This window comes from Tenrec ecaudatus, chromosome 12 (genome assembly GCF_050624435.1).
Source record: "Tenrec ecaudatus isolate mTenEca1 chromosome 12, mTenEca1.hap1, whole genome shotgun sequence".
NCBI lineage: Eukaryota > Metazoa > Chordata > Mammalia > Afrosoricida > Tenrecidae > Tenrec > Tenrec ecaudatus.
Genome location: NC_134541.1, coordinates 45202571 through 45219620, shown reverse-complemented (window position 1 = coordinate 45219620; position 17050 = coordinate 45202571). Strand labels below are relative to the sequence as shown.

Sequence of the window (17050 nt, the reverse complement as noted above, 5' to 3'; positions counted from 1 at the left end):
CGTGGAAGAAGCACAGCAGCCTGTGTGATGATGAGGTGTCGATGGGATCAGGTATGCGGCATCTAAGACCCAGAACAAAACTACACACAAGGTGAGTAGGGAGTAGGGGTTTGGGGTGTGGAGTGGAGATCCAATGTCCATCTGTATACAATTGGACATCCCCTCACAGTGGGGCTACAGGGAAGAGGTGAGGCAGTCACAGTGCGTTATAGCACTGATGAAACACAACTTTCCTCTAGTTCTTTCATGCTTCCTCCCCACTGCTATCATGAACCCAATTGTACCTTACAAATCCAGCTAGACCAGAGCATGTACACTGCTACAGATAAGCGCTCACAACACAGGGAAATCCAGGATAGATAAACCCCTCAGGGCCAACAATGAGAATAGAGATACCAGGAGGATAAGGAGAAGGTGGGGGGAGAAATGCGGACTCGATCACAATGATCTACATATAATCCACCTCCCATGGGGACAAACAACAGAAAAGTGGGTGAAAGACGACAGAGGGTGATGTAAGATGTGAAAATAATTATCTATAACTTATCAAGACTTCATGAGGGAGGGTGGGTGGGGGAAGGAGGGGAAAAATGAGGAGCTGATCTCAAGGGCTCAAGTAGAAAGAAAATGCTTTGAAAATATGATGGCAGCATATGTACAAATGTGCTTGACATAATGGATAAATTTATGGATTGTGATAAGAGATGTAAGAGCCCCCAATAAAAGTATTTAATAATAAAAAAGAGAAAATAAAAGCTGCTACTACTTAAAAATAGATATAGATTTACAGCTTCTGAAACCTAGTACATAGTAACTGAGTCAGCTAGAATTTCTAGTGTCTTAGTGTGTCACATGTTGGGCTACAATTTGATGGTAGTTTGTGTGTGTGTGTTGTTAATTTGTTTATATGCTAATAAGCTATGCAATGGGAATACAGATGGTTGGGTTAAAGCTTGTAGTCTTTTATTACTAAATCAATGTTTTAAATTTCAGATATACTGCATATATGTTCATAGCTATGACAGAGAATTGATGACAGCAGGTTTCAATTTTGGGAAGAATGATATTTTAGGTGAAAATTATGTAGAAGGAAATACATACTTATTAAGTGAGTCAATAAAAATATGAATATCAATCCGATTAAGATGTTAAAATTTGATCTCTTCCCAGAAAATGTTTCCAATTCCCTCCCCCATTGTTAAGATCCCAAATGCTATTTTATCTGATAACTGAGCACCATCTAATTTCTCTTTAGAAGAGGAAGTTTGCTACAGCATCGATATCTTCTGCATTCCCTTCCTGAGGGTATCAAGCGGGGCCATGGTGTAAGAACGAATTGTTCATAAGTTGGAGCTAGGATCTAGTGAGAGCCCCCAAGCCACTCCTGGATCTGTGGACCTGTGTGTTTTTATCTGCCGTTGACTCCCTTTAGAGACTTCCTGGTTAATTTATGGTACAGAGTCTTATTGACCATCTCTGTGGAGTGTAAAGAGCTTCCAATAATACTGTCTTTGATTAGCCCAGGTACTAATTTTTAAAATACTGTTAGGAGAGGGATATCAGACAAGTCTACACCAACTACATATCACAATACCTGAATTATTCACTCGTATAGAATAAATTCTTACATGACTGGACACTCTAAGCACAACCAATGGGAGTTGCTTGTCAGGCAAAATTTACAAAAATATTCACTGGCGATGTCAATCACAGGTTTGCTGGAATAATATATATCTTACTACAGCAAATAGGGCTTTGATGTACTCAGTCAATCTTTGTACTCCTAGCGACAGTTCAATACTCTTGGTATAGCTGTCTTCTGCTTCTTCACACACCGTGAATGTTCAGTCTGAAGTCCTCAGGGTCCAAGTGTGTCTGAGGTAGAGTCCAGTTCTCCCAGGGGAGTTTCCACATCAGATCTCTCTGGTGCAGCCTTTGGAGCATGGTGCGTGCCTTGAAGACCTAAGATTCAATGCCCCAGTGTTCTATGGCACTCATTCTGGGTCCCCAAGGTGTGCCCCACATACACTCGGAGGTATGTCTTCCCTATTTTTCAGCTCGTCTCCAAACACATAGCCATATAAGTGAGATGTCAACTAAGTCCACATGGAGAAAGCACACCAAAATCAGGGACAGGAGGATTGTAAGTCATATGATATAAAGCCAAAGGAGAGATTAGGAACAGAGCCTAAATTGTGAGATTCTGGTTTGCTGAAGGCCATGGATGACAGTGGAAGCCAAGATATCCACACATAAAATAAGCCTCTATCCATAATGGAGGGATGGGAAGCACGTGGTTACCAAGCAGAGTGCACTGGAGATGACTATAGGAGATAAAAATGATAAACTTGACTCGAACAGTTAAAATCTTGCTACTTGAGTCTCCCTCTGATACACTTTGGGCCTGATCATATTGGGGTTTATCTCTGATGTAGTTTGTCATTGTGAGTCGCCTTCTTGAGGTTTTTTTAATGAGTTTCTGTTTTTCGGTGTATGAAAACAAGGATCAAGGGACCTATAGAGACAATGAGCAGAATGGAGGTTCCTGGGCATACAATGGGGGAGGCGTGAGTAAGTTCAAGAAGGAAGAAAATGTTCTGAAATTGATTCTGGTAGCAATTGTACAATACTGCTCAATGTGATTGAACTATGGAATGATATGATAGCTGTATTAGTTTCCAAGAAAATGATTTCAAAAAGCACAAAAGAAAGCATTTTTATCACCATAGATTAGTTTAGTCTGTTTTTGAATTTGCTATAAATGTATTCATATGACATATACTCCTTGTATCTGTTTTCTTTCACTCAAGATAAGTCTTGAGACTCATCAATGTTGTATATATCAGTTTATTCAATTGTTGTTACAGAGTAGTACTTTATTATATGAATCTGCTACTCCATGCCCCCTTCCCCTACAATTCTGTTGATGGCCAATTGGGATAGTCTCAATTTTTAACTATTATGAATAAAGTTTGTATTATCATTCTTGTATAAGAAAAATCGATCTCTTTCTGGTGTGTGTGTATGTGTATTAACTTTCCTTTCTTTTGGACAAATACTTGGGTATAGAATGGTTGAGTTATAGGGTAGGTATATGTTTATCTTAAAAAGACTTTGATGATGAGTTTTCAAAAAAGAAAATGCACAATTTTACATTCCGCAAAGTAAGCAGTTGCCACTTGATTCTCCCTTTGATACGCACTGGGACTGATCATGTTGAGGGTTATCTCTGATGTGTTTGGTCATTGTGGGTGGCCCTCTTGAATTTGTGTTCTAGAATCCACTAGAAGCTCCTCAGTAGAAAGATGTAGCTGTCTACTCCCTTAATGATTCACACCTTTGAAAGCTCTAGGAAGTAGTTCTCCTCTGTTCTGTAGGACTGCTGGGAATTGGAATTGACTTGTTGACACTGGGCTTGATTTAGAAACTGATTGGAACTATAACTCTTCCACATCTTTCCCAAACTTTGGAGGTTGTCATCTTTGGTATTAATTTATACAAGAGGAAACTATCCTGTTGTAAAGTCTCAGGTATGATATTATTTTGAGAGATTCCTCAAGACCAAGTGCAATGTCTGAATCAGCATATCAAAACACAACCAACCGACAGCTGTTGAGTTGTTTCTGATTTGCAGCAAAGTGCTCACAGGTTTTCTGAGTCTGTAAATCTTTACAGAAACAGACAGCCTCATCTGCTGGTGGGTTTGCACTGCTGAGCCTGAGGTTAGAAGTTCAATGCTTAACCCACAGAATCACTAGTGCTTCTTTGACCCGAACTTGGTGTTTGGTAAATTATGTCTTCAGTTACTTTTCCTTTTTTTTAAAAAAATTTCCTTTGTCAACTTAAGGAGTATACAAGAGAACTATCCATGGTAAAGGGAAGAGTGAAGCTGGTTAATATGGCAGGGTATGTCTGGAGCTACATCCCAAAGCATACCAACACAATTCTAGGATCGCCTAGACCAAGGGAGCTCAGAAAACATGATTCTCCATTTTCTATCCCTCATTGTACATCAGAATCATAGAATGAAGTCTGAAGATTATACACATACTTGGGATCACCCTAAACACTTGCATACAATTAAATTGGAGTTGGGGTCAAGTCTTGAACTTTCATAGGCGTTTTCTACCTGTATCTCTTATACGTATGACTAAAGCAATACACTATTGGCCTTAGAATAATGGAGAATAAGAGGTCAATATTGACAATTACCTACACAATTCGTTTCATATAGGTAACAAATTATATGCATATTTTTTCTGGAAGTGGCACTCTCATGTTTATCCATGTACATGGATGAGACTCGAGCAGAGTCATTGCCAATTATTGCTTTTATGTTTTTCAAAGTGGAAAAACCTTTCATCACATATCCCCTTGAATGCTAAAGAATCAAAAGCACACAGCACACTTATGCTACGACGTGAGACATTTTCATGGTCTCTTAATGAACTTACTGCGGCAACACTTATGACTACAAACAGAAATCCCCAATGCTGGCAAAAGAATTTGAACTTCAATGTGGAGCTCGGCCATCGATGAGACAGCAGGCAAGGGAGTTAACCTTTTTTTTCAAAGACTAAAAGAGCCCCAGTGGCACCATAGTTACATGTGGGGCTGTGATCTGAAAGATCAGCAGTTCAAAATCAACAGCCTTTCCGTGGGAGAAAGATAAGACTTTCGACTCCCATAGAGTTACCGTCTTGGAAATGCACTGTTCTCTATGGTTACTATGGGTCAGCATCAGTGTGATGGCAGGGAGATTGGTTTAGTTTCAAAGACTTAGGAACCATGGCGGTGCTCGTGGGTATGTACTGGATAACTAACTGCAAGACCAGCACTTCAAGCCCATCAACTTCTCTGTCCAGGAAGGAAGATTATTGTCTGATCCTAGGTAATAAAATCTACAGCCTCAGAAATCTGGTGCTGGGTTGGTGTGAGTCAGAACTTATTCAATGGCAATGGGCCTGGATTTTGTTTTGTTTCTCAAAGACTAAAACCAAGCTTGAGTGTTGCTGCAAAACTACTATATAAAGTACCGTGTATACTCGAGTATAAGCTGACCAGAATATCAGCTGAGGCACCTAATTTTACCACAAAACTGCATATAGAGTGTGCTGAAAAACGTGGCTTATACATGAGTCTATACGGTATCTTAATTCAATATTGAACTAGAAGTCATAGTTAAACTCTGCATCGGATTGGCCTCTAATCTGGGTTTTCAGGATCTAGCTTTGGACTCTACTCCAGAATCTTCACCTTTACATGGCTGTAGACGGTGTGTCAGCACAGGCATAGGTTGATCAGTGGTTCTCAACCTTCCTATGCCGTGACCCTTTCATACAGCTCCTCATGCTGTGGTGACCCCCCAACCATAATATTATTTTCATTGCTAATTCATAACTGTAATTTTGCTACTGTTATAAATCGTACTGTAAAATATGATGTGCAGGATGTATTTTCGTTGCTACAAATTGAACATAATTAAACCTAACTAAAGCATAGTGATTAATCACAAACCATATGAAATTATGAATTGTGAAATGTTTATGTGTTTTCCGATGGTCTTAGGTGACCCTTGTGAAAGGGTCACTCAACCCCCAGAGGGGTCGCGACCCACAGGTTGAGAACTGCTGGGTTCAACCATGAGACTTTTCATGAGACCAACTCTTTTTCTGTTTCTCATTGCGGTCCTGTTGATTCCAACTCATCACAACCCCACGGGTTGCAGAGCAAAATTGCAACCTAGGGTTTCCTTAGGCATCCTCTTAACGTAAGATTGGGTGGAAAAAGGACCAATATAGGTTGCTCCATGCATTTCTTTCATCTTTACATGGGACCCTCATCCTTTGGTTTGATATTGCTGTCAATTGGGCAGACCTGGAGTGGAACAATTCACTCACAATCTTTCATCATTCTTCTCCTGCCTTCCACCTTTGTTATCCCTTTGGACAATGGACGGGAAGTACCCAGGACAGAAAGAAACTGGGAAAAGTAGTAGTGAGGAGGAAAGTGGGAGAGAAAGCTAGTGCAAAGAAATAATGAGAAAACAACTGTGTGTGTGACGAAGAATTAGAGTTAAAAAGTTTGAATCAACAGGATCCTTACACATCATCCTCATTTTACAGTTGATGAAGTTGAGTACAAGAAATATGAGGGAATGCCATTAAGTTCATAGAAAGACAGAAGGAAAAGATAAGGACCGTCATCATGAGTTTTTGAAGCCCCCTCATATTTACACCCATAAAGCAGCTATCTAAGTGCAGAGCTGGAGAAGCGAGTTCAGACGGCCATTGCCACCTTTATCAAAGTAATTCCTAATCTGTGCGACCTTGTTGAACCACGAAAGAAGATACGGCCTTTTGCTTCCACCAAACCACCTAAACACACAGGGCTGAGCCTGAAAGGACATGGTGGCAAAGTTGACATAACATTTTTTGGTGGAGGGTGATGTGAGCATTCTGTGGGCAGGAAGAGTCAAGGGAGGGATTATACTTAAGAACAAGATCACCTTTTACCTGACTATAGTACATACTTAAATCTTTAAACTGTCCCAAGGCAGATTTATAGAAGGTGGAGGTACATAGTACATCTAATAACTAAATGGCAGTCCCAAGAGCTCAACCATGCTGTCAGCAACTGTGCTGCCAGACAACTTATAATAACAACACTAATGTGTTTGAGTTACACTTAATACATTGGTTGGTTGATGCATTTCAACCATTGGTTCCAGGTCACTAGAGGTTAGCACGACAGTAGTGAGTATAAACATAATTGTGTTGGAAAAGAGGCACCGATAAATCAGACAGAATTTAGTGGCAATTTCACACTTGGTGTGCTTTAGGTTAAGTTCCCAGTTTGAAGAGCAAGCGAAAAACACCATCAATAATCGTTTACTTTCTTCTAGGAGCAAGCCGAATAACCACATTGATACTCACTGTTGTGCTTGAAGATCCTTATGGTCGCACCTGATAGTCGGGCCCCAAGAATAAGAGATGCGTGGTTTAGCTCATCACTTAAAATGAGGCATCCCTGTGTAGAAAACAGGCACACAAAACAAAGTGATTAAGTAAAATCAAAGAAAAAATGTTGTGAGGATAGGAGAGTACCCTGAAATGTATAGCAACAGATCCCCCAACTCCCATTAAAATGTCAAAGGTCAAGAATTTAACCTGGTGTTTAGATGGATAAAATTTGGCTAATAGTTACCTGGTAAAGATGGGTATTGTTTGAAAGAGTTACATATTTTACATATGTTATTTATAAGCAGTTTCAGCAAAGATGTTCATCTAAGATCATAGTGAAGCCCTACTAAGTGTCAAAAGGACTGACGTTTCACAGCGAGCATGGTTTACTTTTGAGTGGATGTGCTGGATATTCACTTGGGTCCGATATTGGATGATTTGGGGTGACTGTAGTGTGCTCCAACTAGCAGGTAGTGTGATGGATCAACCCATTTTTGCAAGACATTTAAAGCTATTATATTTAGAAGTATTTAGCATTCACGGAGAGGGAACCATCACTGGTTTAAAATTGATATGGCAACTCTATTTGAGGGAAGAACAATTTAATCTGATTTACTATCTATCCATTTGTGTAGTATTCTTAAACAAAAAACTTGAAATTGTAAAATCAAACATAGTAAACATACCACTTTTATAATATTTTAAAATATAAAAATATTTTTATGAATTATAGTGGATTTACTATGGTGGTCTTTTGTGGCCACCTAGAATTTTTGAATTCACCCTTATATTTTGATAATTTTGCACCCGATGCATTATGTGTCTGTGGTAAATGCCACAAGATTTCTACATATTCTAAGTCTAGACATTTGTTGCATGTATATAAGATTTCCATCTTAGATATGAGCATTACTAGTAAACCTCATGGTTTTTCTACTTTCAATTCTTTAGCATGTATTTTTATAACCATAGTGTTTATTATTTTTGGAGGCACCAAATTTTATCTTATTTTTTAATTTAAACATATTAAAGAGGGCTCTTCTAGCTCTTGTAAAAAATCTATACATTAATTTTGTATCAAGCACATTTTTACATATGTTCCCATTATTATTTTCTAGACATTTGCTTTCTATTGAGCTCCAAGAACAAGAACATTCAATTACTAAATCACACTGCATTCATCACACAAGAAGTTCAGAATTTATACGTTATCATTCTGAATTAGAAAACCATAAGCCAAATATGTTGGAATAATTAGTTGAATAGGAGTGTTCTCAAATTCATCAACGGAAACATTTCAAGATCTATATTGAAGTTCATTGCTGTCAGTTGTAGGATCATATTCATACACATAAAAACACCAGTTAATATGGCTATATTCAAATATGTACCAACCACTAATGCCAAATTTGAAGAAACTGAAGATTTCTATCAACTGCTGCAGTCTGAAATCAAACATGCACTCAAGATGAATTTTTAATTATTAGTAATTGGCATCAGAAGTTGGGAACAAAAAGGGATCAGCCATTAATAATTTGGACTTGATGATAGAAAGGACACTGACAATTTCATAGTAGAATTTTGGAAGACCAATCATTTATTAATTGCAAATAATCTTCTTTGAACAACATAAGCAATTGCTACCAATAAGACCCTTTCCACATGGAATACACAAGAATTAAATAGACTACGTCTGCAGAAAGAGGCAAAAGAGATGCCAGGTTCAATTGCATAACAGATCATGGATTGTTCATATGCAAATTCAAGTTGAAGTCAAAGCAAATTAAAGTGAGCCCTGATGGTATAATGGTTACATGTTGGGCTACGAACTGCAAGTATAGAAGTTCAAAACCCATGGCCTTGAGGCCTTGAATATATGCTACCTACTGTTAGAGGTCATCTCAATAGATTTAATATGTTGAATACTTACGACAAGACCAGATCAGTTGTGAGATGACAAGAACATCATATATTAAAAGGTCATTAAAAAGACAAAAATAAAGTAAAAATCAAAACAGATGTTAAAAGACACTCTGAGACTTGCTTTTAGACTTTTGATTAAGTGAAGTGAAAGGAAGAAATTATGAAACAGAAGAGCTGAACAGATTTCAAGGGCAGGTCAGGAAGACAAAGTACATGATTATAATGAGATGTATAAAGACTTGGAGCTAGGAAACCAGAAGGAAAGAGTATTCTTAGCATTTCTCAAGCTGAAAGAACTGAGGGGGTGGGGAAATCAAGTCGAGTTGCAATATTAAAGAACTGTACTGCCAAAACATTTACAGACACGGGAAGCCTCACCAAAAGATAGAAGGGATACATAGAGTACCAAGATAATTGGCTGATGTTAAACTATTTCAATAGGTCGAAAATACCAAGTTGTTTTGAGGGAAAAATACCAAACTACCTTAAACAGCATCAGCTAAAAATGAGATTTCAGGAATTCAGAATCTATTTGTTGAAACATCTCAATTATTATCTCAAAACTCCAGAAATCTTGTTTTTAGGCAATGCTTTCAGTGTAACACTGACTCCTGTGTGCCAAGAAACTTAGAGCAGAACTTAGCAGAGTAACCAGAGCAGATCTGTATTTGGCCTGCTGCAAACAAAGATTACTCAACAGAACGTAGACATTATTGAATAATAATATTACACACAAGTAAAATTTTGCTGAAGATAATTCAAAATGGTTGCAGCAGAATATCGAAAAGGAACTGTCTGAGATTCACGCCAGACTCAGAAGAAGATAAGGAAAGGGGTGTATCATTACTGGTGTCAGATGGATCTTGGCTGCAAACAGAGGCTATCTGAGAGAGGCCTACTTATGATCGTTTGATTTTGTAACAGCATCTGTGTGACTCATGACTTAATTTCATCACTTAATTATGCTCAAGGGTAACATTCTTAGCATGTTCTGATAGAACAAAGGGATATTGTGTGGTTTAAAATCAACAATGGCATGCATCAAGTTGTATTCTTTGACCTTATCTGTTCAATCTATAAATGTGCAAATAATCTGAGGCGCTGGATTTTTTTGAAGAAGAGTACAGCTTCAGAATTGGAGGAAAGCTCATTACAACCTGCGCTTTGCAGACGACACACCAGTGGTTGCTGGAAATGGAGAAGACTGGAAGCACTTACTGAGGAATGCCAAAGGTTACAGCCCTCAGTGTGGATTACACCTCAACATAAAGAAAGCAAAAATCTTCATCAGTGGACCAATAAGAAGCATCACGGTAAACAAAAATATTGATGTTGTAAAGGATTTCATTTTTCTTGAATCTACAATTAAAAGCCCAGGGAAGCAGCAGCCAAGAAATCAAATCATGTATTGCATTAGACAAATCTGTTGCAAACGGTCTATTTAAATTTTTAGAAGCAGAGTTTTTATTTTGAGGACTAAGTCACCCCTGAGCCAAAAGATAGCATTGATCGAATTGAGCCCAAAGATGGTAGTTTTATTTGCATCATTTGCATGAGAAAGCCAGACAAAGAGTCAGATCACAGAAGAAGCAATGTCTTTGGATTACGATGTTGGCACAGAATATTGACTATGACATGGACTGCCGGAAGAATGAACAGTTATGTGTTGGAAGAAATGAATCCAGAAGGCTTTTTAGCAGTGAAGTTGGGAAAAGTTATATTCTTTGAAAATGGCATCCGAGGGCACCAATCTGTAGAAAAAGGACATTGTGCTGGTACAGCAGAGAACCCCAGCAAAGCGGAGAAAGATCTGCTGAGCTGATTGACACAGCGAACTCAAATGTAGCTAGGACTGTAAAGACGGGCAATGTTTCTTTGGAAACAGCACACATTGAAATGGACTCAATGACACCAACAACAAAAGTCTCATCCATATCGTCAACTGTCAATTTGTTGTCCTGTGGTCATTTTTGTGTTGCAGGAATCTGTAGCATTGCCATCTTAAGTAGCAGCAAGACCATGGGTCGTGGACAGGTTTAATGGAGTGTCTGGATTAACATAGGCTAAGAAGAAAGGTCGGTAGACTTATTTCCAAGGTTAGTCAATAAAAATCTTATGGATCACAACAGGTCATTATCTATCTAATTTGCTTGCTTCGTACATGTATTCAGCAGGGATCAATCTCTGGAGGATTCATCCTGTTTCATGCCATAGCAGGCTAGTGCCAGGCTGGGTTGGCAACAGGAAGTGAGCATGCTGTTGGTTGTGAGATGATGGAGGAGAGGGAAGCATGTTGTTCTGCTCTGGGTAGGATGCCATGAATCTGTTCATTCTAGTCTATCATTTATTATACCGTCCAAGTTCCAATTTCTCCAACTGATCTAATGTCTTTGCTGTTTCATTTCCGACTACTTTTTTAAAGGTGAAGAATCCAATCAAGTATTATATACCACATTTAGTTACTTTAAGTCATTTTTGAAACACAAATCTCATTATCACACTTGTTAACTTTGAATGAGTTAACCGACGCCCCATTTTTTTCTCAGGATGGATTTCAAATACGTTAGCATGCTTTATACCTTAAGATCCTCATCACTGGTTGCTTCTTCCACAAGTGTCCTAGAGTCTAGTTCCTTCAGAAACTGTGGTTTTCACATGGAACTATCTTTTCCTCATCCTAAGGAAATAGCTTATTTATTAAGGCTCAATTTTCATGTCACTTGCTTTGCCCAGGCACCTCAGACTTCAACAAGAAGGTTTGGGACAACTCTTTTGCATTCCCTGGGTATACTCAAAACTTTTTTGTAGTATTCACCCTATTTTATGTGCTATTTACACTCTTAGACTATAAAGTACACAAATGGCAAGATACATTGTCATTTTTGTATCTCTCGTATTTTCTCTTGTCTCATATTTGGACCCAGTAGATTCTTAGTAAGTGGTTTATTGCCTAAATAAATTAACACTTGACACTGGCAACATGATTAGAAGCAAGCAAATGTTTAATATTTGTTAGTTACATTACAAGTAGGGTCCAGGAGCCTAAAATAACTGAATAACTTTGCTATACCATCTTTGAACATAAATTGTGGTAGACATCTAGGGATATCACGATGAGTATCAGAAATACCATGAGGAAGAGATTTGAGAAACTAGATGGAACATTCACTCAAAAGCAGGAGATTTGTCAGCTTTTCTTAAGCAGTTACAGTCATAGTACCTTTTGCCAAAGGACCCGCTCAGAGTTAGAATTCTTAGGAATAAACATATCACAAGACACTGTGGTCAGCATATGCTCACCTTTCCAACCAGTGCAGGGATATTCATGGAATTCGTCGCATAGCCCATCCCAAAGACCATTGCTGCTTCTACATTCAGGAATTTAGCCACAAGATCCTCCAACTCTTTGTGTTTGTCCAAGGTGCCTGCACATGAAACGATAGGATGAGTGAGCCTTCTCTTTCAACATGCCCAAGATCAAAATTTCAAACTCCAGCGTGTACTCACTACAAAAAAATATGCACGAGTGTCTATAGCAGAGATATTTTTAATAGGTTCAATCTAGAATCAATCCCAATGCTAAATATGGTAGAATATGGAATTCAGCACATTGATTAGCAAGAATGACTACATATATGAATATCACAAATATGATATGTGTACTAGTCTGGGTATATTAGAGAACCAAATTCACAGAAACTCATATGTATCAGAGAGAATTTTATATAAAGGGTAAGTGCGCATCAAGAAAACATCCCAACCCAGTCCTGCCCAAGCCCACATGTCCAACATTAACCCATTAACCCATATGTCCTACACCAATCCGCAAAGTCCTCCTCCATCTCACAAAATAGATGCAATGACACTGACTGCAGGAGGAAAGCTGAATCAGTGAATGTGTAAGCATCTCAGTGCTGCCAGGAGTCTCCACACAGCTGCTCCAGCACCCAGGGCTGCATTGGGGTAGGTCCATGTGGCTTTTCCTCAGGGATTTATTGCAAGATGTGAGTCATGAAAGCTGAAGCCGGGAAATGGCTAAGGCACTCTGGTCTGACCAGCAGAAAGCATTAAAGCAAGATACAGGAGCACTCACTGAGCCATTTATCCCGCCACCCTTCAATTACCCCCACATGGAAATATTTTGTTTATTGGCCAGGTTGGCACAATAAACTTTAACTATCTAAATCCACGCCTTGCCAACTTGGCACGTGTACATAATTCTTTAGCCTCACAATTGCAATTAAGTAACACCTACACTTTAATCCTGTGATTATATTCCCCCACCTATGAAAGTCTGTAAGCCAACCACTTCATGACTTTATCCTCCAATTTTGGGTATCGAATTTACATACTATCCACTTACATCAACCCAGTGTTCTGAGGAGACAATCATGGTTTTCAACCTGAAGGATCTTTATTCCAACTGGAATCTTGCGAAGTACGCATCCATAAGCAAAGTCAAATCCGGACAGGCCATCCATAAAGTCAGCAACAATATGCACCAGTTCACAGGCTCAAAAATCTCCAGCTGGTTGGTTTCTGGTCAACTCAATGTGGGCTGTGTCACTCAGCCTCCACAGGGTGCCCATTGGTCGCCTTGCCTTTAGACCATGGGCTCTCACCAATACTCAACAAGCCTCGCCCCCTCGTGCTAGGTCATGAACTTTAGACCAGTCAACTCACTCTCATCTTCTCTTTTTCCTGTAAACCAAGTCCACAGGTGTCAGTGGCCAAACTCAACCTATCACTTTATTGCTGAATTTCTCCCACTTCCATTCAACAAGTAGATCCAGGTGGTCACCTAGCACACATCTCAGCCTGCCCATAGGCTCCCTTTAATGTTCAGTCCCAGAGAGGAGTTTTCTTCATGGTTCCAGATTTTTTTTTCTAGCTTCTGTCAAAGACCATTGGTTCTTGAGTACTCCAAAGCACTGGGTGGGGCATATATTTTTTAAAGCTTTCTTTGCAAGCATGGTCTAAACCCATCTAAAGACCACATTTTAATGGCTGAAAGCAAGTGGGCTTACAAAGTTGCTATTTTCATCTTTCCCCTATGTTCACCAGAAAACAACCGAGTAAACAGTGTGGCTTTATCTGACCTCTGACTAGCAAAGAAGAAAACCTACCATGAGGGAGAGGCCAAAGAAACATCTGTTCTCCATCTTATGATCTGTTTCTCCAGTACCCCCACTCCCAAGGTACCATAATGTGCTAGTCTGGGTACATTAGAAAAACAAATCCACAGAAACTCATATGTATAGAAGAGATAGTTTTATATAAAGGGTAAGTGCACATCAAGACAACATCCCCACCCAGTGATGCCCAAGCCCACAAGTCCAACATTTGCCCCTATGTCTGACACCAATCCACTAGGTCCTCCTCCATCTCACAAAAACCATGCAATGACGCCGACTGCAGGAGGAAAGCCGAGTCAGTGAGCGTATAAGCATCTCAGCACCGGCAGCGGTCTCTACATAGGTGCAGCACCCAGGGCTGCACCAGGGTAGGTCCATGCGGCTTCTCCTTGGGGATCTCTTGTAGGAAGTGAACTTTGCCAGCTGAAGCAGCGAACTGCTGAGGCAGCTGCACCCTGGCCTGACCATCAGAAAGCAACAGATGCGAGCACTCAAAAGGTGAGGTTCACCGAGCCATTTATCTCTCCACCCTTCATTTAAGCCCACACGTGTTTATTGGCCAGGTTGGCACAATAAACTTTAAATATCTCAATATGGAATGAAAGAATTAGAGCATAGGTGACAGACTGTAGGAGTAAATTCATATGAAATTTAAAAACATATATAACTAATTTATTGTATTAGAAGTCAGATTTGGTATTACTTTTGAGGAGCACACAAGGAGGTGTTGAGATTCTGGAAATATTTTGTTTCTTGATCAGGGTGCTGGTTACATAAGTCTGCTTTCCATGTGGAACAGTAAGCAAGCTTGTGTCATCTACATGTTGTAGGTTAATAAGCCTAGCTCCAATCCAAATACTGTATTCTTCTTGATATAGTCCAGTTTCTTTGATTAAATGCTCAGCATAAAGAGTGAATAAATATGATTAGTGGATATAACTTTGACACACACCTATCCTGATGTTAGACTATGCACTATTCCCGGGCTCTGCGTGCACAAATGCCTTCTTTCCTGGTACACAAGTTCCACGGGAACATAATTCGGTGTTCTGGAATACTCATGATTCTCAAGGCTAGTCATGGTTTGCTATAATCCGCATAGTTGACTGTCTTTGCATAGTTAATAAAAGACAAGTAAACCATCTTTCTGGTGTTCTCTGCTTGCAGCTAAAATCCACCTGACATCAGTCATGGTGTCCCTTTTCTCCACGTCCTCTTCTGAATCCAGCCTAAATTGCTGGCAGCTCCATGCCAGTGTACTGCTGAAACCATTGCTGGGTGATCTTCAGCAAAATTTGTCTTGCATGTGGTAAATGATGTTTTTCTCTGATTTGAGTATTCTATTGGGTCGCCTTTCTTTGGAATGGGCACAAAGATGGATCTCTTCTGGTTACTTGGCTGTCCTCCAAATTGCAAGACAAGAACGTGCTTCCATTGCCCCATCAGGGAGTTGAAGCACATCAGTTGGTATCTCATTATTTCCTGGAGTCTGGTTTTTGGCTCATGTTTTCAGTGCATCTTGAATTTCCCTTCAGTACTGCTGGTTCTTGTTCATATGCTACCTCTAGAAATGGTTGAATGTTGACTAGTTATTTTTTATATAGTGACTGTGTATTAATTCCATCTACTCTTGGTGTTTCCTGAATCATTCAATATTTTTCCCATAGAATCTTTTAATACTGCAATTCAAGGCTTGAATATTTTCTTTAGTTGTTTCCATTGACTGAGCATAAACTGGTTGTCTAATTCTAATTCTTTGTACATTTCACTACAGCATTTCACTTTGCTTTCTTGAGCTTCCTTTGAAATTTCTGTTTATCGTTTCTTCAGTTTGCCTTAGCTATTCTTTTCTGACACCCATTTTGTTCTTTTCTTTCTTTCTCTATTTTTAATGGCCTTTGGTTTGATATCCTCCCACAGTTCACCAAATCTTGTCTCCAGTGTTCCGTATATCAAACCTGCTATTGTGGTGTCCCAAAATCCAGATGGGATACACTTAAGGTTGTGTTTCCACTCTCGTGAATTTGTTTTTAGTTGGTTCAGCTTATACCTGAATTTACCGATTAACAATGGTATTTTCCATTGTTGGCAACTGACTTTATTGTGGTTGCTGACAGTGATCTCTACGGTTTCTTCCCTGGAGCCTTGGTGGCATAGGGGTTATGCACTGGGGTGCTCACTGCAACGGCAGCAGTTTCTTCTCCTGTAATGAGTAACCATCTCAGAAGATCACAGGGGATGTTCTACTCTCAATGGCAGAGAGACGGTGAATGAGTGAGTAATTTAGTGAGTAATTTAGTGAGTGAATTCGATTCTTTGCTCAGTAGAAAGGCTGAATGAATACAGTTAGAGGATACAGCTCTGATGCACAACTTTCCTGATTTAAAATCACCATTTTCTGATTGAATGCTGTCACGGTCTATGTTCAGGTTCCACGTGAGCTCAATGAAGTGTTCTGGAATTCTCATTCTCTCCATGTTATCCATAATGTGTCACAGGGAAATACATTTGCAAAATCAATAAGATACAAGTAAATATTTGTTTGGTTTTCTATGCTTTCAGCCAAGATCCATCTGATATCAGCAACGATAACTCTTGTTCCCCATTCTCTTCTGAATCTGGTTTAAATTTCTGGTAGTTTCCTCTCAATGTACTGGTGCAACCACTCTTGGATAATCATCAGCAAAACTCTACTTGCATGTGATGCTGATGATATTGTTAGATAACGTCTGCATTCCGTTGGGCCACCTTTCTCTGGAAGGGATACAAATATGGATCTCTCCTGCTTGGTTGACAAGCTAGCCTTACTCCAAATTTCTAGGCATAGGTGAATGAGTGATTACACTGTTTAATCAGCTTGTTCAAATATTTTGATCAACATTTTATCAATTCCTGGAGCCTTGTTTCTGGCTAATATCACCAGTACCACTTGGCTTTCCTGTTTCTGTGCCATTGGATCCTGAGCATATGGTACCTCTTGAATGTTGACTCATTTCTTTTGGCCCAGTGATTCTACCTTCTTTTGATGCT

At 39.3% G+C, this 17050-nt stretch overlaps 1 protein-coding gene across 1 annotated transcript in view; it reads right to left on the bottom strand.

Annotated features, from left to right (window-relative positions):
* SPTLC3 (serine palmitoyltransferase long chain base subunit 3) overlaps nt 1–17050 on the bottom strand; it is a 159714-nt gene that overhangs the window by 84662 nt on the left and 58002 nt on the right. The window contains exons 5-6 of the mRNA XM_075527836.1: nt 12186–12310; nt 6936–7029 (exon numbers count right to left, since the gene is read on the bottom strand). Of these exons, the coding sequence (XP_075383951.1) occupies nt 6936–7029; nt 12186–12310 (219 nt within the window). The remainder of the gene's footprint in view (nt 1–6935; nt 7030–12185; nt 12311–17050) is intronic.